This window comes from Rhinatrema bivittatum, chromosome 2 (assembly GCF_901001135.1).
Source record: "Rhinatrema bivittatum chromosome 2, aRhiBiv1.1, whole genome shotgun sequence".
Lineage (NCBI taxonomy): Eukaryota > Metazoa > Chordata > Amphibia > Gymnophiona > Rhinatrematidae > Rhinatrema > Rhinatrema bivittatum.
In genome coordinates, this window is record NC_042616.1 from 445,571,866 (window position 1) to 445,594,397 (window position 22,532).

Here is a 22,532-nt window from a genome sequence, read left to right on the forward strand (position 1 = left end):
TATTGAAACTCTTCCATGGTCATAGAAAGGGGAGGTTTGATTTTAAATTGTCAACAGCCATTTTATGTAGCGACGGAGGGTCTTGTTTGGACCTTTGCACACCATGTGGTATTGCAACATCTGCTTCCGCTTTGCCCAATTTACCACTGGCCATGACCGTTCTCACTCTTTTTTTTTTTTTTTTTTTTCTTGCGGGGTTTACTGACACTCTGCTTTTTTCTCAACGAATAGATCTTTCACATGTCCATCTGGCAGCGCAAGCTCTCTAGTGCCCCATGTACTGGCTATTTAGATGGTTTTTGTGTTCATTTTTTTTTTTTTTTTGTGAAAAATATCCAGAGGGGGGGTTGTGGGGGTTCTGGATCTCTTGCTTGCCCTGAAGTCTTTGAATGTACTACCCTTGTGCAGGTCTTTCTTCGGGAATCCCTGGAACACAAACTGGAAAAGCAACGAGAGGTGGAAGTCTTCAAGGCAGCAATGATCATCCAGGCTCACCTCTTGGGCTACGTGGCACGGTAGGTAAATCCTAGTAAAAGTGCAAATTGTGTTGCTGGGGTTATAGAAGGGATCGGGTGAAAAGAGCATGTGCTGCTGGGGTACAGAGCTCAGGCAGAACATAGCTTATTTAAATGGTTTTATAACTCGGAGGTACACAGGGGTGGTAAAATGGGAATTTGAAAATCTCTGAAAAATAGAGATTAGTGTTAGTTGCTGTTGACTGTGTCAGTTATGTCTCACATTCTCTTCACTTTTTGTTTGGCTATTTTTCTAAATGTTGCAAAGGATACCCTATGAGTTTTAGAGGCACAATGTTCCACAGTGTGGTGGCTGACGCTGCCTTAACAGCCATAGCGTGACAGCACAGATCTGCAGAAACAGCCACCCAGTCATGGCTTGGCAGTAGGGATCGATCCTCTTTGACTGCAGATTTTCTGTTTTGGTTTTTTTTTTATGCATGCATGCCAGGGCTGTAAACAAATCTCCGTGATGTTCCCATTTTACCCGGCCCAGCCATTTCCCCTAGAAACAAAGCCTTTCCGACCGATTCCTGGCTGAACCGGAAATGCAGAAAGAACAGAACTCGCCATGGCATCCTAGCAAAGTGATATATACTAGACTGAGATCACTTTCTGCACCATTGTTTGCTTTGTTGCCCCCCAAGCAGATCATATGGGGAAAAACCTCTTTCCCCCACCCCTCCCTTCATAGGAAGAAGATAGCAAATAAACCTAGTTGCAGAGGGGATGGGGAGGTTTTAATCTGTGTAAGCAGTTACTTGTATAACGCATTAAGGTTTGGGGGAGCACAGCCAGTCTGTCAGGGGTGTGGGCTGTACAACAGTTAGTATGGTCCTTGCTTTTCATGTGCATATGAGATCCCGAGCGTACGCTCATGCACGTGCAACAGCATCTCACAGAACATGGAAAGGGGGTCCCTGTTCTGTGTTCAGAGCGGTCCTGCTGTGCGTGCTTGGTTTTCTGGAAAAAGATCCAGCCATCAGGAGGACCTTTTTTTCTCTTTTGAAAGGCACGGTCTTGTCAGCAACAGATCGAGCTGGAGCTGGGCCTTGCTGCCGGTGCTCCTGAGCAAAGCAGAGAAAAAGGTCTTGAAGCTAGTATGGAAGAGGAGAATACCTGCTGTCTTGGTCCCATATAGTCTTATTAAAAAAAAAAAAAAAAAAAAACTGACTGAAAAGGGTTTAGTTGTGCACCACTTTTGAACATGTTGGATTGCTTTTTTTTTTTTTTTCCTTTCCTCCCTGCAGAAAGCGATACATGAAAGTGCTGTACTGCGTGGTGGTGATACAGAAGAACTATAGGGCTTTCCTATGGAGAAGAAAGTTCTTGCGCCTGAGGAAATCGGCCATCACCTTCCAGAAAAGGCTACGCGGTCAGCTTGCCCGTCGCCTGTACAGGCAGCTACGGGAGCAGAGGCAACGGGAAGAGGAAGAGAGGCGGAGAAAAGAAGAGGAAGAGAGGTAAAAAAAAAAAAAAAATCTCTGCCCTGCTGCACTAATGACCTGCCTCCGCCTCTGACCTCAGATAACTGTACGGTGCTGTCATGAATTCCTAATACCTGTCCTTCTGGAAACCCTGCCTGCACTTGGCACACCCCAGCCTTAACCTTGTAAACGATATACCAAATAACTGGATGCCATTACACTAACCTTCCTTGTGGAATATTTTTTTTACCCCCTCTCTTCCACTTCCCACCATCCAGAGAGCGAGAGAGACGAGAAGCCGAGCTCCTGGCCCAGCAGGTGAGGTATACCTTTAAACAAATAAATGTCATAGCTGCTTCTTTCTGCTCATGCTAAGTTTCTTCTTCATGCTATTAGGAAGGGAGCCATGATTAGAGAGCTGAATGTGGGTAGGCCTGAGGTATTGAGGCATAATATTGTACAGTCTTTTGTTTTGGTATCTATACAGTGCTGTGCACCAGGATGCTTAATAACCAATTATCGCTGTGAGCTCTTGCCCCCAAAGAGCTTGCATTGTTAAGTGGGTAACGGGAAATAAAGCATCTTGCCCATGGTCACAAGGACTATCAATAGGAGAAGTTGGATTTGAACTTTAGTCTCCTGATTACCAGCCTTTACTCTAGCCATAGGCCTCTCCCTTCTTCAGTTGATCTCTTGGTAGTCATTTTTTTTATCCTTCTGAAATGGAGACTTGTGCAGGCACACAAGGCTTCCTCCTTCAGGGACAAACAACATTTTGTAGTATACACCTGTTTCCTGAAGGAAGGGTTCCTCTGGCCTACAAAGCTTGTATACAGACAATTTTGATGTTGGTCCATCCAAAGGTCTGTCTCTGCACCAATGACTGTCCACATGAGCTGTTCTAAGAGCAAAAGAACCTGCCATGCTGGGTCAGACCAAGGGTCCAGCAAGCCCAGCATCCTGTCTCCAACAGTGGCCAATCCAGGCCACAAGAACCTGGCAAGTACCCAAAACCTAAGTCTGTCCCATGTTACTGATGCTAGTAATAGCAGTGGCTGTTTTCTATGTCAACTTAATTAATAGCAGGTAATGGACTTCTCCAAAAACTTATCCAAACCTTTTTTAAACCCAGCTACACTAACTGCACTAACCACATCCCCTGGCAACAAATTCCAGAACTTTATTGTGCGTTGAGTGAAAAAGAACTTTCTCCGATTAGTTTTAAATGTGCCACATGCTAACTTCATGGAATGCCCCCTTGTCCTTCTATTATCTGAAAGAGTAAATAACAGATTCACATTTACCCGTTCTAGACCTCTCATGATTTTAAACACCTCTATCATATCCCCCTCAGCCATCTCTTCTCCAAGCTGGACAGTCCTAACCTCTTTAGTCTTTCCTCATAGAGGAGCTGTTCCATCCCCTTTATCATTTTGGTTACCCTTCTCTGTACCTTCTCCATCGCAACTATATCTGTTTTGAGATGCGGCGACTAGAATTGTGCACGGTATTCAAGATGCGGTCTCACCATGGAGCAATACAGAGGCATTATGACATTTTCCGTTTTATTCACCATTCCCTTTCTAATAATTCCCAACATTCTGATTTCAATGTGTTATCTACTATGACGCCTATATCTCTTTCCTGGGTGATAACTCCTAATATGGAACCCAACATTGTGTAACTATAGCATGGGTTATTTTTCCCTATATGCATCACCTTGGACTTATCCACATTAAATTTCATCTGCCATTTAGATGCCCAATTTTCCAGTCTCACAAGGTCTTCCTGCAATGTATCACATTCTGTTTGTGATTTAACTACTCTGAATAATTTTGTATTATCTGCAAATTTGATTACCTAACTCATTGTATTCCTTTCCAGATCATTTATAAATATATTGAAAAGCACTGGTCCCAACACAGATCCCTGAGGCACTCCACTGCCCACTCCCCCTCCACTGAGAAAATTGTCCATTTAATCCTACTGTTTCCTATCTTATAACCAATTTGTAATCCACGAAAGGACATTGCCACCTATCCCATGACTATTTTACTTTTCCTAGAAGCCTTTCATGAGGAACTTTGTCAACTGCCTTCTGAAAATCCAAATACACTACTGGTTCACCTTTATCTACATGTTTATTAACCCCTTCAAAAAAGTGAAGCACATTTGTGAGGCAAGACTTGCCTTGGGTAAAGCCATGCTGACTTTGTTCCATTAAACCATGTCTTTCTATATGTTCTGTGATTTTGATATTTAGAACACTTTCCACTATTTTTCCTGGCACTGAAATCAGGCTAACTAGTCTGTAGTTCCCCGAATCGCCCCTTGAGCCCTTTTTAAATATGGGGGTTACATTAGCTACTCTCCAGCCTTCAGGTACAATGGATGATTTTAATGATAGGTTACAAATTTTTACTAATCGATCTGAAATTTCATTTTTTAGTTCCTTCAGAACCCTGGGGTGTATACCATCCGGTCCAGGTGATTTACTACTCTTAAGTTTGTCAGTCAGACCTACCACATCTTCTAGGTTGACCATGATTTGGTTCAGTCCATCTGAATCATTACCCATGAAAACCTTCTCTGATACGAGTATCTCCCTAACATCCTCTTCGGTAAACACCAAAGCAAAGAAATCATTTAATCTTTCCGCGATGGCCTTATCTTCTCTGAGTGCCCCTTTAACCCCTCGATCATCTAATAGTCCAACTGACTCCATCGTAGGCTTTCTGCTTCGGATATATTTTTAAAATGTTTTTACTGTGAGATTTTGCCTTTGAATGTTCTAGAAATTTTCTGCAAAAAAGCAAACAAATTCTCTAAAATTATTTCCAAGATGAAAAATTTAGGGATATAGATTTTTTTTTTTTGTTTTTACAGTTGTGTATTATTACTGTTTTTTTTTTCTTTTTGCTAATCCTTTACTAAGAGGCCTTAGTAGGAAAAGAAATCAGAGAAATTACCTAAAAAGAAACCACTTAAATGTGATTTTTTTTTTTCCCCTTGCAAGAGTGTACTGATACATTTTAACCCTAACACCTTGAAGAATCATTTCAGCATGGTTGACTTTTTTTATGCCTGCCGGGTTAGCCGCTCAAAACCATGTAAGGAAACTTAACTTTGTTAAATAAACTAAGAGTTTAAAGTTGGGAGCTTACCTCTTTCTGTCTGCATGCAGGCTGAAGAAGCAAGAAAGGCGCAAGAGCTGGCTGCCATGCTGGAAGCCCAGAAGGAAGCGGCACTGAAACAGGAACTGGAGAAGCAGAAGCAGAGGGAGAACAAGCAGGTGGAGGAGATCCTGCGCCTGGAGAAGGAGATAGACGAGCTGCAGCGCATGAAGGAGCAGCAGGAGCTCTCGCTGACGGAAGCCTCGTTGCAGAGGCTTCAGCTGCTCCGGGATGAAGAGCTGAAGCGTCTTGAGGGCGAGGCCTGCAGGGCCGCTCAAGAGTTCCTGGAGTCCCTCAACTTTGATGAGATTGATGAGTGCGTGCGGAACATTGAGCTGTCCCTCTCCTCCAGCAGCGAGTATCCTGCAGAGCTGACCGAGATAGCTGGGCTTGTGCCTGGCGAAAAGCCCAACTTCAACTTCAGTCAGCCATACCCCCTGGAGGAGGAGGTGGACGAAGGCTTTGGGGCTGACGACGACGCCGCCTTCAAGGACTCTCCGAATCCAAGTGAGCACGGCCACTCGGACCAGAGGACCAGTGGCATTAGAACGAGCGACGACTCGTCCGAAGAGGACCCTTATATGAATGACACGGTGGTGCCTACGACTCAAGATGCTGCCAGCCCTTTGCCAGCTCCTCCAAGCCATGATTCGCTGAGCCTTAATAACTCATCGGGTGGGGAGTCCACCTACTGCATGCCGGAAGCCCCCTCCTGCAGACCTCAGAACACTGTGGAGCTCTTGCCTCCCGATGGGGATTATGATTATGATCAGGACGACTATGAAGATGGAGCCATTACTTCAGGGAGCAGTGTGACTTTCTCCAATTCCCATAGCAGCCAGTGGTCTCCGGACTACCGCTGCTCCGTAGGGACATACAACAGTTCTGGGGCTTACAGATTTAGCTCTGAAGGAGCACAGTCCTCGGTGAGTATGTGTTTTCTTTGCTGGGTTCTTGCATGCACTAACACAGTAAATGACTGCAGAAAAAGTCAAAATCGACCCATCCAGTCTGCCAAGTTGAGCTTCTCCTACTTTGGGTAGATGCCTTAGGACCACTGTTAGGGTAGGGAGGAGGTGTTTTGTCAGTTTGGCTTTTAATATAATATTAGTGAGAATTGTTGGCGTTGAATGGTTTGAATCAAATATAATGGTGTTTTGTTTGTTTGTTTGTTTGTTTTTTTTAAATTAAGTTTTGGTGTAGGTGGTTGTCATTTGTGTGAAGTCTGTGGTGTTATCTCCTTGCATGATTTTAATTGTATACCAACCATGGTATTTTATGGTATCTGCACTGCTTCATGTTTGTACACTGCTTTTGGGTGGCTTATTAAACCAGCAAAGCAGCCTATAAGTAATACTAAATAAATAAAGCAATCACATGCAACTCAACACCAGTTTCTGCTCTCCCTTCTCCCAATATTTTACCTGAATATCCAACCCTTTTCCTACCACTGCCCAACATATTTGTCCCAATCATGTCCAGAATCTGTTAGTGTTGGCCTCCACCACCTCTACTTTTAGGCCATGTCAGGCCTAGTTATCTCCCTCCTTTGATACTCAAAAGGCCAACACTTAACCCAACACCGAGCTTCTCCTCCGTGTGTTAGCACTAAACTTTCTAGTGGTCTGCACAGCCACCAAAATCGGCAAGGCCAGCATCCAAAATATTTGGCCTCCCCATGCTTTCTGAAGTCTGGGTTTTAACCATGGTCATGCCATGCAGATTACCCCGGCCTTCTTACAATCCCCGTGCCATCTTACCATGGCTGTTAGGGTCAGAACTGCCATTCTGTGCAGGAATACTTGCTCATCGTAGTTTTGCTTTTGTTTGTTTCTTGAAAAGTGCCCAAGGTTTGTTGTCACATTGGTGTTATAAGTGAAGGGGGGAGGGGTGGGGGGGAGTGAGGTGGTGTTTTTTAATAGTACAAAAATTGTTTAAAGGTAGTAGAAACAGGCCTTATTGCTGGGCGATAACACAGCTGTGGTTCAAGAGCCACACACATGACTGTTGCGTACACTGGGTGGCTCTCTTCCATCAAAGAGTGGTTTACCTTTGTTGTGCAGAGCGCAGTAAAAATAAATATATTACATTATATCGACATGGGCAGGAAGACCACAGCCTGAGCCCCTCTCTCTAGAAAGCAGCTGTGATGAGGGAGAAGCAATAAACAGTGAGCTAAGTAAATAGGGCCTGAGGCCAGCGAGCAAACATGCAGCTATAGGAGTGTTTGCTCAGGGACTCGGGGTCACGTTTGCTCAGCCAGTATAGAAACTGGCTGGCATTTGTATGACTCTCACTTTTGTGCTTTCTTGCTCTACAACAAAGGTTCAGGATGGCTTGTTCAGGCACCATTGCTTTATTCAGATAAGAGTACAGACTGGCTACTCTGCGCTTTGATAGTGCATATGCTTAACGCTTATTTTCAGAATTAAAATACTTTGCACATGAAAACAGGCAAACCTATTTTAATATACAAAATGTGGCATCTGCTTTATCAAGTCATAGAGTTTGTCCATTTACAAGGAGGGCCTACATTTGTGTAACCATCAAATATGAAGTGTTCTTTTCTAAGAAAACTAGGGCAGGGGGTGATTTAAACAACACTGAGATAATAGCCCAGGAATACGGATTGGGGCTAAAGACAGGAGTTGTGCTTCTAATATGATGGCCAGCTTTCATGTCCTAATTTTGGGGGACAGTTCTGGGGGGGGCGGGTGTGACACTGGATGAAATTTTAAAAAAGCAGACAGACATGACAAGCCAAACAGCTACTTTTTCCTGTGACTTGTATAGGAGGAGGCAGAGGCCTGGAGTAGTAATAACATTTATGGAAGATACGCCTGCACTAACAAGAGGCCTAATCACCGCTGTGGCAAAGCATGTACCAAGGTGCTGGCTTCAGAAGGGTTTTCTGTAATTTTGTGCTTATGGGAAAACGTGTAAGTTGGGGGCGCTTTTGTCATTGCTATCTTACATTTAGCAAGAAGAGTTGGAAAATCTGGCACAGGCTGATGGCCTCCCCACCCTCTCCTTTGCTCAGATGAAAATTTCATGTGTGTGTGTGTGTGTGTTTTACTCTCTGCAGTTTGAGGATAGTGAAGAGGATTTGGACTCTCGGTTTGACACGGACGACGAGCTGTCTTATCGGAGGGATTCAGTCTACAGCTGCGTCAGCTTGCCTTACTTCCACAGCTTTTTGCTCATGAAAGGTGAGGAGGCGAGGAAGCAGGAAGCCGCCTGTAAGTGGCACTGCCGTCATCGGTAGCCACCATGGTAGAAGTCCCTTGGAAGCAGCGTGCAGCACTTAGGAGGGAAGGCATGAGGCGTACAGGCTAGATATGGTGGTTGCCGTCTCACCGAGCGACCTCTTTGGAGTAGCCTAGTGGTTTACAGCAGTGGGCTACAAACCAGGGAAGCCAAAGTTCAAATTATGCTGCTGCTTTTGATCTTGGGCAAGTCACTTTACCCTCCATTGCCTCAGGTACAAACATAGGGCCTGATTTACTAAAGGCTTTTCTCCCATTCTCTCTCAATGGGGGAAAAATGCTTAGTAAATGATGCCCTTAGATTGTCAGCCCTCTGGGGGACAGGGAGGGAGCCTCAGTACCTGAATGTAATCCGCTTTGAAGTGCCTGAAAGGTGGAATATAAATAAAACAAATAACACATCTGTGCTTTTTAATCCAGTTTCAGCAACTGAAGGGTGTAATGGGATTTTTTTCAGAGCAGCTGAGGGAACTACTAATCTCTTATATTTTAGACTAGGTTTGCCCAGTGCCAGCCCTTGATGGCCATAAGCAGGCTTCCTTCTTCGATGAACACTTGGTGGATATGTTTGCATTCATGTGGCCTGAGAATCCAGTTATCTTCTGAATTATATAATATGCTTAGCCTTCCACGTGGTATGTCTATTAAATTGTGGGGTGCGTGTCTGCACGCACTTGCAGCCTGCTGCCTGCTGAGGAGCAGGAGCACGTATTCTCAGAGGTATGTACGTAAGTTCGGATTGCATGCCTGCTTTGGAACTTGCACGCGCACTCACCCAGCTAGGTGCATAGCTCAGAGTGTACGTGTAAGTTACGGGCATGTGTTCACATGCATCTGGGCTCAGGCTGGGGGGAGAAGAGTTTCAGACTTCAGCTGTTGAGAGGGTTGCAGTATGCCAGGGAGGGCTGAGGAAGGGCAGAAGCATTCATGGGTCAGGTCGAGGAGCAGGGGTTCAGTGTTATGGCTGGGTATGAGGGAATAGAAGCATCTAGGGAATCTCACTGGGTGTCGTGGGCTTTGTATGTTGTGAATATCTTGAATAATGGGCTTCTTTTCTTGGAGTCCTTGGGTGACTGCAGTTGTGCACTCTTGTAATAGTATATTAATGCTTTGAGTTAAGGTTTTTGTGGAAAGTAATGCATCCACATGGACGGGTGCATCATTTTTCATTTTCAAGACCTGCATAGAGGTGGTATCTTAAAAATAGTTTCTCAGCAAACACTTTTAGCAAAGCCAGCTAGCTTAAAGTAACAGGGAATGTGGACATTATCCTTTTAACCATCACCACTACCAGAATAATGTGGGTGCACCCAACTAGTGCTAGGCAAAAACATTTCAGAATGTGTTTATCAAAACCAGTCTCTGAAGCTTGAAAGTAAACTGTTTGAGCCTGGATTTAGGCGTAGGCAACATAGGCATCTGCCTCCAGCGCCAAGGTTTCATAGGCACCAGAGCGCAGCTCCAGCTGCTATGCCTTCATCCCTGCTTGCTACCACCATGGCACCACTTAACTGTATAAGAGTGGCGCAGGTACTGCATGAAAACCCTTCGGCATAGGTCTGTGAGCCTTCGTGCACTAAACAAGCCCTGGGGCACCCTGCCTCCTCACATGGGTTTCCATGGTAACAGGAAGCCTGTGCACGAGGAAAGGAGCAGGGCCTGGCAGCCTGAGAGAGCTTGCAGGCCCTGCGCCAAAGTATTTTGATGCAGTTAATTGCTGCTGTAGGATGGGAGCTGAGGGCTAGAACCAGTGGCAGAGGTAAAGGATCTGAGCAAAGGTGGAGAAGTGTCTCCTCGCACTTCCAAGACTTTTTACTTTCTTGGGGGTGGGGGGGGGGTGCGGGCCTGACCTTCCATTTATACAGGGAACATGAGGGACCCCATTGGCTGTGGGCGCTCCTGTTTTAAATCTGGCCCTGGCCAGAGGACTGGGTGCTGAGGCTGACCGGCAGAAGCTGAGCACGATGTGTGGTATTGCAAGAAGGCTAGAGCTCAAGGGTGGGAGAAGGGGGTGGGTGAGAAGTTTTTTGTTTTTTTTAAGAAAAGGCCCTGACCTGCCTGATTAAACATCCTTGTAGCATGTTTGGTCATCGCATCCAGTGACTAAAAAGAACAAGCAGATGGTGATGACTGGAGTGGGAAGAAACTGAGGGGGGGGGGGGTGTCTCCATATACTCGGTAGACCTTGGATGTAACAGTCCCCATCGCTTGCTGACTGGTGGAAATAATACAGCTGCTTGGTCACTGGCCAGGTTTCCCAAAGCTCGGCCTGCCATGAACATGACCGGCTCCTGTGAGCCGCCAAGCCCTGTGACAGGGAGAGAGAGGCCAGGGACGACCCCCGGCATGCCACCATAAGGTGCTGAGACCGAAAAGCATAGCACATCTGGCCCTGTTTCCTCAGAAGCTTGCAGCCCCTATCGAACTGAATATGTGCAGCACAGCCACTTGCTTCACACAGATAATATTAGATCTTTATATAAATGAGAGAAGATGGCAAAAGCGTGACCACATTTTTGTCGATGGTGATCAAATTCGTTGATAGATGTTGGTCATCTTCAGGTCAGAACAAGGCATTTTTCACTCAAATAACTGGGGCATTTCCTAATGGAAAGAAAAAGCTGCCAACTTTTTTTTTTTTTTTCCCCTTGGACTGTCTTGCGAGCTAAGAGGAAATACCTCATTTAACCTTACCCTCCCTGTCACCTCTGGAACAGTGTGTGTGAATCTGAGAAGCAATGGGTGGCTATTGGGTTTTGCTGGCTAACTTTTTTTTATGTATGGCAAAACCTTCTTACAGCGAGTTCTGTTGACAGTTTCAAAAAAGCCTTTATATCAGAGAAGAGCAAGCTGCCTTAATCTGAAGCCACGTAGGAGCTCATCGTGTCGTGCATTCACGTTTCATGCACATCATGTTTCAGGGCGCAGGTGTGAATTACAGATTTTATACATTCTGAGGACAATTTTCAAAGTGTTTTACTTGAATTAATTAAATGATCCTCCATTAGTCTGGCTAAAAGTGTGTAGGTTCTTCCATAACGCATTGACTTTGAGTTGTGCTGAGGGGAGGCATTTCCAGGGGTGTGTTTAGGTTGGGGAAGACAAATAACACGGGTAGATCACATTTTCAGGCTTACATGCATTATTTCAATGAAAAAGCATCCACGGGAAAAAACAGGTACAAATGGGGCACTATCTCAGGCAAGTTTCAAGACAAAAGTAGGCTGGTGCTTTTACTTTTGAACACCAGCGAGGAGACTGTGGGTTAAAGGCACCTGCAGACTTGGTCCCAAATGGAGTCCTCTCCAGCCTTAGGGAAAGGGAGAGATGTACGTTGGATGCTTACCCCACGGAAAGGCGATGATCGCTAGTGAATATGTACAGGATGAAGGGGGGTGACAGTTTTTTGCTGCCGTTTGCTGGACAAAGAGCAGCTCTTCCTCATTTACTCTTATACAGTGTAGCGCTGTGTACTTGCAGAATGACTGGGAGTGTGAGGGAGTCTGAGTGTTATCTTTTGGTCATGGGCCACTGGCTGCACAGATGAAGAGATGCATATATTTATTTTTCAGATGCACTTTCGAGTCAGGTTTCTATTTCAGTTCTGCGCTGAGCGTGCTGTGTTGCCATAGTAGAGCAGCTGGATGCTATGGTGGAGCTGTGGCAGCAGTCGTTCTCATGGGCAGCTTTCTCCAGGCCTCCCAGGGATTTTGCGTCAGCATGGCTTGTGCACGTGGGTAGTTACCGCTGTCGTGACTCTCCCATCCTCTCTCGGCAGGCGGTCTGATGAATACCTGGAAGCGACGGTGGTGCGTGCTGAAGGACGAGACCTTCCTGTGGTTCCGTTCTAAGCAAGAAGCCCTCAAGCAAGGCTGGCTGCACAAGAAGGGAGGTGGCTCATCCACGCTGTCCCGAAGAAACTGGAAGAAACGCTGGTTTGTGCTGCGCCAGTCCAAGCTGATGTATTTCGAGAGCGACAGCGAGGAAAAGTTGAAGGGCGTCATTGAAATCCGGACAGCCAAGTAAGGTTTTGCTCGGGGAAAGGGGGTGGTTGGATCAGATTTCACTTAAGTTCACCTTCAGACAGCTGCTGGCAAGCGCTGCAGGTGCAAATCTGGGAATGGTGTTGGGCCTTTAATGTGTACCCAGCTGACTGGAAAAAGTTGTCAGAAGATCTCGCATTGCGCATGTCCTGTACAAACGGTACTGCTCTTCTCCAGCTTTTTCCAATATCTGTAAACAGCAGTAGGAGAAGGTAGTTTCCTCTCCCTTGTCCTTAGTAATTCCTTTGCTGTCTGTTACTTTTTTGCCCTTTGATTTTTTTTTTTTTTTTGTAATAGTTTGAGTTTATATATAATTCCTTCTGTCCAAACAGGATTTCAGTGCTTCTAAGAGACAAATTTCATAGGAATGGCTTCTTGGATAATAGAGAGAGCCCCTTTCCAAATTACCCCCCCCCCCCCCCCCCCCAGTGCAGGGAAAAGGGAAGGGATGGCATCAGGGCCATTTTGGCAAAGTTCATGCAGGGAGTTTATTTTTAACTTTTCTCACAATTCTCAGCAGGGAGCTTTCACCTGCAGACCCCACAGGTACTTACTTATATAGCTGCGGTCCTCACTGGGCCTGGAAGCTCCGAGGGGGTGGGGGTGAACTGAAAATGGCTCTTGCCCATTCTAATGTGTTAAAATCCAAATCCTTATTGCCTCTTCTATGCTACATCTATATGTCCTTTTCTTGGACCCAATTCTAATTGGAAACTCTCTCTCTCTTCCCTTTGCTGGGCCCTAACAGAGAGCTGTTCATGGCCCACAGGTGCCCTAGCATGACCGTGCAGGAGGTTACAATCAAGAGTCCCCTTCTAGGCAGAAACTAAATAGTTCCAGGCGTGCAAGCTTAACATATACTACAGAATGTACTTGCATCTTATTATCACAGCAGGGGAAAGGGTTCTGGGATGAGACTATAGCAGCAGACCAGGCAAATGTCATGTCAGCCATGTGCAGACCAGACAGCCTTGTAGGGTGTCTTACCAAGTGATTATATCTTGAGAGGGTATTTAATGCCAAATTCTGCATCTAATGTACCTCCTGCTACCTTTGTTTTGTGTGTGTGCGGCCTGGCTTGTCATCAGAACCTGTCCCCAGCCCCACTAGCTGCCATTTAGGATGAGGTGAAGGGGGTGTGAACCTCTGTCTCGACCATATCAGGCCCTACCCTCCTTCCTCTATAAGCCAGCAATATTTCCCTCTACAAGGCTCCCTATGCAACTCTGTATTTGTGCACCCAGTGTCCAACCAGGAGGTGTCAGTTGGTCAATGAATGTTATACATTTTGCGGGACAGGGCTGGATTTACATTGCTGGTGCCCATAGGTATGGCGGAGGGGGGGCACTCCCTCTCCTCTACTGAGATACTGGGGTGGAGCCACCTCCTAGCTGTTACCTAAAACGGAACTGTCCCAATCCTGTGTGGTGAAGGCAGCATCAACCTAAAAGAAATTCAGCGCAGGGCCTACAGCCTGTAAGAACATGCCATACTGGATCATACTGAGGGTCCATCAAGCCCAGCATCCTGTTTCCAACAATGGCCAATCCAGGCTACAAGTACCTGGCAAGTACCAAAACACCAAGAAGATCCCATGCTACTGTTGCCAGTAATAGCAGTGACTATTCTCTAAGACAACTTGATTAATAGCAGTTAATGGACTTCTCCTCCAAGAACTTATCCAAACCTTTTTTAAACCCAGCTACACTAACTGCACTAACCACATCCTCTGGCAACAAATTCCAGAGCTTAGTTGTGCGTTGAGTGAAAAATAATTTTCTCCAATTAGTCTTCAATGTGCTACTTGCTAACTTCATGGAATGCCCCCTAGTCCTTCTATTATCTGAAAGAGTAAATAACAGATTTGTGTTTACCCGTTCTAGACCTCCCATGATTTTAAAGACTTCTATTATATCCCCCCTCAGCCGTCTCTTCTCCAAGCTGAACAGCCCTAACCTCTTTAGCCTTTCCTCATAGGGGAGCTGTTCCATCCCCTTCATTATTTTGTTTGCCCTTCTCTGTGTGTGGCAGCACACTCGATGCCCTGCCTCCTCCTTCCACACTGGCTTCCTGTTAATATGTAAACCTGTGAGAGGTCGGGGGGGGGGGGGGGGGCCTTGAGTGTGTGGCTGCAGGACTCATGTTTAATTTTTTAGCTGTTGCCACTGCCACGCAGAATTGGGACAGCTCCACTTTAGGTAGGCCCGGATCAAGACATAGTGACAGTGGCAACGCTCCGGCGCCTATCAGAATTTGGCACCGGTGGCAGTTGCCTATGCCTAAATCTGGCCCTGCTCCTGAAGGTTGTCATTCAGATTGCTGCCTTGTATTCCTAGCCCCAAAGAATAAAAGCCACTTAAACCGTCTTGTGGCAGATAAAGTTCCATATTCAGAAGGCTTGTCTGGCTAACTTTTGGAGTTAGCCAGACAAGTCTCAATGTGTTAAGCTTCTCCCCTTTCCTCATCTGCTCACCAGCTAAATCTTGTTTATGAAACTTTTTGTCAGGACAAAATTTACCTGATATAAAGGAGTGACACTGGGAATTTCTGACCATGGTCCAGGTAGCGCTGATATCTAGCACTGTCCAGACAAAGTTAACTGGTAACTCTGTCTGAACAAATAGATCGATCTTCAGCCGGTGTGGATTCAGGTAGAATATCTAAATAAAGTTAGCTGGGCAAAGTCGTCCAGGTAACTTTGGACATGGAGGGTTGAATATTGACTTCATTTCTTTTGTCCCAGCAGTTTTCCTTTCTGTTGTGCTTTCCAGCTCATTGAGAGCTGACATATGTGCATCCAGCTAGTTGCTGCCCACTGCATGATGATTGGGACTTTCTCCCCCAGTGCTACCTTCACGATATGCCCACCCCAGGGAAGGGGAGACTGGCCCCCAGATCCTCTGCATGGGATGGGAGCACTTGGCACTGCCTCAGGCACTGGGTCCAGCCATGCTGAGTTACTTTCTGGGACATTTTTGAATCTAGTGGGAAAACAAATCACTTCCAGCATGCAGGCACTATAATTCTGTATCATCCTGAAGTGGGTGGGAATCTCAGCACTGTATTTCTTGTAGTGCTGCATGTTGGCACGTGTTCCTGGAGGGGTACGTGAGCTGGCACATCGTGGCTCAGTCAGCAGCTTGCCATACACCCCCGCCCCCAGCCAGAACGTGCTAAGACAACAGAGTAGAAAAGTAGCATCTAGAGGTCATTGTAAAGAATTTACAGTGGTTTTTAATAAGATCAAACGCTAACCGTTATACAGTTATAGTAATCGAAACTTCTTTGGTCATAAATAGCTTTGTAAAAGGTTTTAAGAATGAAGCCCCTTCACCCCTTACTGCTATATGTCACAGTACGATAGACTGAGAACAAAATAGAAAGCAGTTACAGAATGCATTGATCATACTCTTTTCCCCAAAACCTAATGATGCTTTAGATCAGTGACAGAAGCAGCTTCCTCAGCTGGAGAGGACAGACTTGCAACTTCTTTTTGGTGCCTCTAAATAAGATTGATGGTGTCCTCTTTGGTTTCCAAACCTTAATAAAATGATTCAATGAATGCAGTGTTGTGGCTAACACGGTCGTCCATTCCATCGCCATCATACGATGTATCTGCCTCCTCCAGAGTGCACCGTCTCGAACTGAATCTGCCAACCAACCCAGCAAGAATACATTTCCTAGTCACGAGAAACCTCTTCTTGACAAATAGTGTTGATATATATAGATATATAGATATAGATATATATGTATATATATATATATGCCACCAAAGGTGAACGTTTTAAATCTGGCCATCTTATCTCATTTACTATCATTCCGCAAAACAGTGATGTTTGCTGACATGAGCACAGACAGTGAATGTGCTCATCTTCCTCTGCTGTACATTTAGGTCATGTTGCTAAACTAGCAATCCCTGCCCTGAATTCCCTTCCTTGGTGAACCTTATCTCAATGCAGATCTTCAGACTGCATTTCCTACAGAGACATTTTCTGTGAGGCATTTAATCTTCCTAAATCTGATCTTGAAGTAATTTTGTGGAAATGGTTTCCCGTCGCCAGCTGAGCCACACATGCAGATGGACTCGGATTCCTCAAATACTCATAAGGTCTAGAGAAATTTCTTGACTAAAGCAAGGGTGATAGGTGACTGAATCACCTCATTCGGTTTAACGGAGTGATTGCTGCCTAATAGTATAGTGTTCCTGTGATGTCGGACTTGCAAATAAGCAAAGAAAACTCGTATCGGAGAGGTCCTGTTCTTCTTTCAGTTGCTGAAAGGAGCACAGATATAGCATTTTGTAGCCCAGGTTTGAGCTCTGCATTATCTTGAATCATCAGGTGAGTAATGGTGGAGAAGCTCCTGACATTTTACATGCCAATTGCCAGGCCCCCCTTACAGGACCAATGAGAGGGCACGCTTGTATCTCTCGTAGAAGAAATGTAGGTTTTGCATACAAGACACACAGTGTGTGGTTTGACCACCTGTTTTTCTACTCTGTGGGCATTGTAAGCCAGTCCCAAGCAAATCGAAACAAGCAAGTCGTATTATATTTCCTGAAATCAGAGGCTGCTAATACTCTCCTCTTCCCCCCCAGGAAGGAATAGTTTCCTCCTTGCCAGCCTTGCCGTTCTTCCATTCCAAAGAAAACAGAGACTGCCTTATTCTGTTTTCCGTGATCCCAGTAATTAAAGACCAGCGGAGACATTTGAAACATAAAGAACCATTTAGGTGAAATGATCATTTTAACAAGTTGGAGTTTACCCATTGATGAAAGAGGTAAATACCTCCGACTTGTCAGTCAGTATGCAGACAGCTTAAGCAGGGGAGTCGCATTTGATGCATATAAATTGGAAGTAGTCCTTTTGCCTTTTGAAGTGGAAAGTTCTCGTTTTCTGAGTTAGACAGAAATGCTAGCGATGCCAGTGTCACAGATTTATCGACATTCATCTTAACTGCAAAGTTCCCAAACTCATTTATCATATTTAACCCATTTGAATGATAATTTTCAGGATCTGATATGAAAAGTAAGATATCCTTGTCGAAAAGGAATGTTTTAATTTCTTCATGCCTTATAAGAATTCCACGGATAGTTGAAGAATTTTGGATAGCTTTTAACAAGGGCTCTAAACTAAGACTAGAGAGCACTGGGAATAAGAGGGGGAACCCTGATGTGTAACTTTAAAAAGATTGAAGTCTTCCAATTCTCTTAATGAACATCTCTAATGTGATGGAAGAATCCATGCTGAGAGTTAGTCTCTTCAAATCATTTAATGCAGCATGGGTAGCATTTATACCTAAAGCGGACTAGAGACCCAGAACAACCTAGTTTATATCATCCCATCTCTCTCCTCAATCCGGATGTGAAACATTTTGCCAAACTTACAGGGTGAGATGTTACCTTTGCTGGTTTCTGAAGAGCAGAAAGTAAGCAGCGGGCAATCAGTGTCCACAGGAGCACTGCGGTCCTTTTAGCTTCCAAGAACGCAAAACTAAAAACCTCTGCTAGAAAGTGTGGAGGCAGCGAAAGCCTTCAGCTGAGTTTCCTGGACATACATGTCATATTGCCTAGAAATTTGGTTTTGAGATCTGCTACTGGATAGAATTCAAACTCTCTATATTCAAATCCCAAAGCAGAAAATGTTAAGCAATGTGTAAAATTCCTCACCAAAGCTGTTCAGCCTTGGTGATTTAAAATTCTTAAGTTGCTTTATAGATCTTTGGAGGTTTTTTTTATAAAACTTTTATTTTAGATGCATCCAGAAAAACATACATCAAAACTGAATTTTAAACAATCATATTAATGTAAAGCATGACTCCAAATCACTTTCTAATATTTGGGAGAAACTTAAGTTTTTTAAGAATTCCTTCCTTGTGTATGAGTTCTGAGTCTACTATATACAGATTCTTATAGTATTCTCTTTAACTTGGGCATTAGAACAGTGCCAAGTTCCTTTATTTTCTTTGATGCTGGAGGTGAATTGAATCCTGTTTTGGGGCCTGGATTAATCTACCAGGTTTATTACCAAGGCAGTAAAGTTTGTTTGAAATAATGTGATGTATATGTGGGATCTTTGAGGTAATAGAATATTTAGCTTTGCCTGGATTCTCAACAACTCTTCTTTGTAACCAGCAAAAGGGCTACTTTCAAGATTGCACCTGGCCGTTTTAAGATTAGGATTATGTTAGCATTAATATTCTTTTTCCATGTAGTTGTGAATGCAAATATATTTCCACATATGACAAGCCTTCACTGTTTACCAAAACAATACTGGATGATCTGCATGGTCAGCACTGAATTCCTCAAACTCTTTCCACTTGTGAATAATGTATTCTTTAAAATTGGCATCATCATATAAATAGGGGAACCTCCAAGGTTTGCTAGAATTATTATTTGTTGTTAATTCCATCCAAACTAGAGCATGTCTGAGATTGCTACTGATTGAATTTCAGCTTTCTTAATCTTGGGGAAAGGTGAGTCTGGAGTTAATATATAGTCTGCTCCAGACACTGATGCAGCCCTAGATGTTAATACATTACCAGCAGTGTAAACCTCATGCCCGTTTGCATGTTAATTGAAGGAATATTATAGTAATTCCACACATTCTCCACCCCTCATTCCGGGAAACATCAGTTACTGTTTTGAAATCAGGGGATTTTTTTTTCTGTTACTGTCTGTTCTCAAGATGCGCCTTTTGAAAAGAACAAAACAAGGAGAATACCACATTGCAGCATTGGCAGGAAGGACGATGAGGATCAGGAATTCTCCAATTTTAAAATTAAAGCAGAAGGAGAGAGTTTGCTTTAAAGACAGTGGAAGTGTCAACTGACCAATGCCTACTTCCCACCTGATTCCCTGCATCTCCTGCCGGGGAGATTTAGGAAGGATTTCTCTCCTCTTGACACCATAGTATGCACCCCCTGTATCCTTGGGCTCCCCCACATCATCTACTGCATTGTTTTTGGTTGGGTTTGCATTTCTGAATTCAGCTTTGTTGACTGAGACAAAAGGCTTATTTCCAGCTGGTACTGGGATAGATGCAACACATGTAAATCAGGAGAACAGTATCATAAAATGTACATAAGTAGCTAATCAAAGAATTTGCAAACAGAGCTAACTATCTGTATTGTGGCCGTAATTTTCAAAGGTGTTACACACATAAATGTAACATAACGGGGTAATTTTCAAAAGGATTTACATGCATAAAACTGGGTTTTAAACGTGTAAATGTACTTTATCCCGTGTAAGTGGGCTTTTGAAAATTGCTACAATATATGCCATTGCATTGGCAATAGGTTTTACCTGCGAAAGGGCACTTTACGTGCATAAATGGCTTTGAAAATTGCTACGATAGTATGTTACATTTACACATGTAACTCCTTTGGAAATTCATCTGTATTGTAGCAAATTTCAAAAGCCCACTTTTCTAGCGTGTAGCCAGATGGACTCAGGACCAATGGGTTATATGCTCCCCTGCTAGCAGATGGAGACTGAGTCAAGTTTCAAAACTGACGTCACCTTAGATACACACCCCTGCAGTGACCTCAGCACTTCAGTATTTCTCCGTCTCCTAGCAGATGTAGACGTGCTTTCCCTATGGGGATCGCTGTACCTTAAGAAGAAGAATTTCTACTTTTAAATTGGAGAAAGATGGAGCCCCGTTCTCCTGTGGTGATACCTAAAGGTCCCTCCCCCAGTTGAGAATTCCTGAGGTGGTTTCCAAGATCCCTTGAGAGGAGTGCCTTGGTCCAATAGTAGATTCCTGGCGGGGACTTGGCTGCTGAAGCAGCTGAAAGGCAGCAGGTGCAAAAAGCAGAGTGCGGTGGTGATGGCCAAAGCTCTCTCCCCCCGTAGCCAGAGACCATTTTTGTACTCTGCTAGTAAGCGCTGAGCCCTAGGTAAGTAAAAAAAAAAAAAAAAAAAGATTCCTCCGATTAAGAGACATTGAAGGGGTTTCGGTAAGACTTTCTCCGGTCTCCTTGTTTGGCACGCCATACCATTGTCGTTCCCAATCCCGTTGGGGTAAAGGGAGGTGGGCTTCTGAGTGGGTTGAGTGGTCCCCGGTGGGCTAGGCCCCGCTATAGGCTCGGTAGGCACACGGTGTGGTAGGCCGTGGCGGTGCCATCTTGCGCACATTTTTTTATGCATCTTCCATTGCCCACCATAGAGCGATGGTACGTGCAGTGCATGCCGGTTCTGCGCACGCGCTGTGCACATAACGCCACGCTCAATGTCGTGCGCAAATTTACTCGCACAACTTTCTAGGCGCTGAGTTTAGATAAAGCCAGGCTCATGGGCTGTGAATGTGCCTCGTTGCAGCCTGCCTGTATAGGCGCCCAAAATCTGTGCGCACGCGCTGGCTGAACGCGCAGCTACCATCCCTAATGGCTCCGGCAACAAAGAAACATAAGCGCCATTCTCTCTGTGCTGCCTGTTATATTAGGGCTACACAGTCTGACCTGGATTCTTACTTACGTCAGCACTGTGAGGAGGCCCAGGGAGAGTTGGCTTCCCCAGACTTTATAAGCCCTCCCACTCTGAGGATGGGTCAGCCACAACCTTAACCGGAAGTACCCCGGATCTGAGTAATCCCGGGGCTGGGTCTTCCATGGGAGAGGGAAATCCAGCGCCGCCCATGGGACCTGGCTGCCTTCTCTTGTTCGGAATTTTTTCAAGGCATTTGCACTTACAAAACCCATTTTTACCTTTGAAAATCCTTTTGAAAATGACCCCCTGTATGTTTATGTATCTATGTATGTATATGTGTTTGGGTGTGTGTGTGTGTGTGTGTGTGTGTGTGTGTGTATCTATCTTCTCCTTCTGATTTTTATAGCACTTTCCCCAGACCTCTTCACTTCATGCAGTATTCAGCAGCATTGATAAGTACTTTAAGGTTTCAGGGCATGGGGCCCATATGGTCTCCCTGCCAAGATTTTGATAATTAAATTCAATCACAATCATTCCCTCACCAGGAACAATCCTGTAAAACACGGGATACTCCTGTTATTGAGATCCTGCTGGCCTTTTGGGGACAATTTAAACAATCAGCACCAACCACGCTGGAAGAGCCAATGGGGTTACGCTGCACTGGCTGATGCTTACACAGTCAGAGGTGTGCTACCAGTTTTTTGTTTTTTTTTTAATCAAGGGGCTCTCACCAGCTCTGCTCTGCTTGGTTTTCCTCAAGATTTATACATTTATAACTAATAAATAAAGAAAAAATAAATTCATACACCCTCATACTCCGGCTCTCTCTTCACCTCAGGCAGCCCTAGTTTGCATTGCTGATTTCAGGGAGATGGTGAAGGAAACAGCATTTACCTTCCCTCCTCTTAATTCCCCCCCCCCCCCCCCCACCCAGCATTCAAACACTTCCTCACCTCTCCAGTTGCCATCCATTCTCACCATCCCCAACCTTCATCTTCTCTCAGACCACCAGCATTCACCCCTTCTTCACCTCATCCCCTTTCAGCATTTACTGCCACCCCTCATCAATCATTTACAGCTCCCTGATTGTGCTGTAGTCTAGGAAGCCGCCGCCTTTCTCCTGGGCTCTACCCTGAGCCAAGTTCAGATGAAATGAATTACTCTGCAACCTTTTCCAGTCCCTCTCTTCCTGTTGCCTGCAGGCTGCCTGGACATGGAGGGGCTGGAGCAGCAAACGGAGCCAATGTTTGCGATCTGGGGAATTGGCCAATAGGTTTGGAGCATGAGCCCTGTGTGTCCGTGTGTCTGGCAGTGTCCCTCGCTGTAGTCCTATTTTGCTTGCCTTGGTGTGATAACCTGCAGGTGTTCTGATAAAGCTCCTCATTTTATGCAGAGTCAGTGGTGGTTTAAACAGAGATCTCTCAATTGCAGAAGACATAAATAAGGGAATCTTAATGAGTTTGTTCTGTCAGTTGGGTTATCTTCATTACTGCTGGCTTTTTTTTAAACTACAAGTATATGAAATCTTGAAAGCATGAAAAACCTTTTTTGGAGGGGGGTAGAGAGAACAGAGTTCGAGAAATGCACTCATGGTTTGAATATTTATTACTTGTATTATCCACCATTTTGAATAAGAAATTCACCCAAAGTGGGGTGCAACATGTAGTCAGACTATATAGC

General features: G+C 44.8%; 1 protein-coding gene across 2 annotated transcripts in view; it reads left to right on the top strand.

Annotated features, from left to right (window-relative positions):
* Nucleotides 1–22,532, top strand: part of MYO10 (myosin X) — a 434,555-nt gene that overhangs the window by 360,782 nt on the left and 51,241 nt on the right. For both annotated transcript variants that reach the window (XM_029590330.1, XM_029590331.1), the window contains exons 22-27: nt 409–515; nt 1,766–1,978; nt 2,221–2,260; nt 5,127–6,041; nt 8,201–8,324; nt 12,160–12,403. In XM_029590330.1, coding sequence (XP_029446190.1) covers nt 409–515; nt 1,766–1,978; nt 2,221–2,260; nt 5,127–6,041; nt 8,201–8,324; nt 12,160–12,403 — 1,643 coding nt within the window. The remainder of the gene's footprint in view (nt 1–408; nt 516–1,765; nt 1,979–2,220; nt 2,261–5,126; nt 6,042–8,200; nt 8,325–12,159; nt 12,404–22,532) is intronic.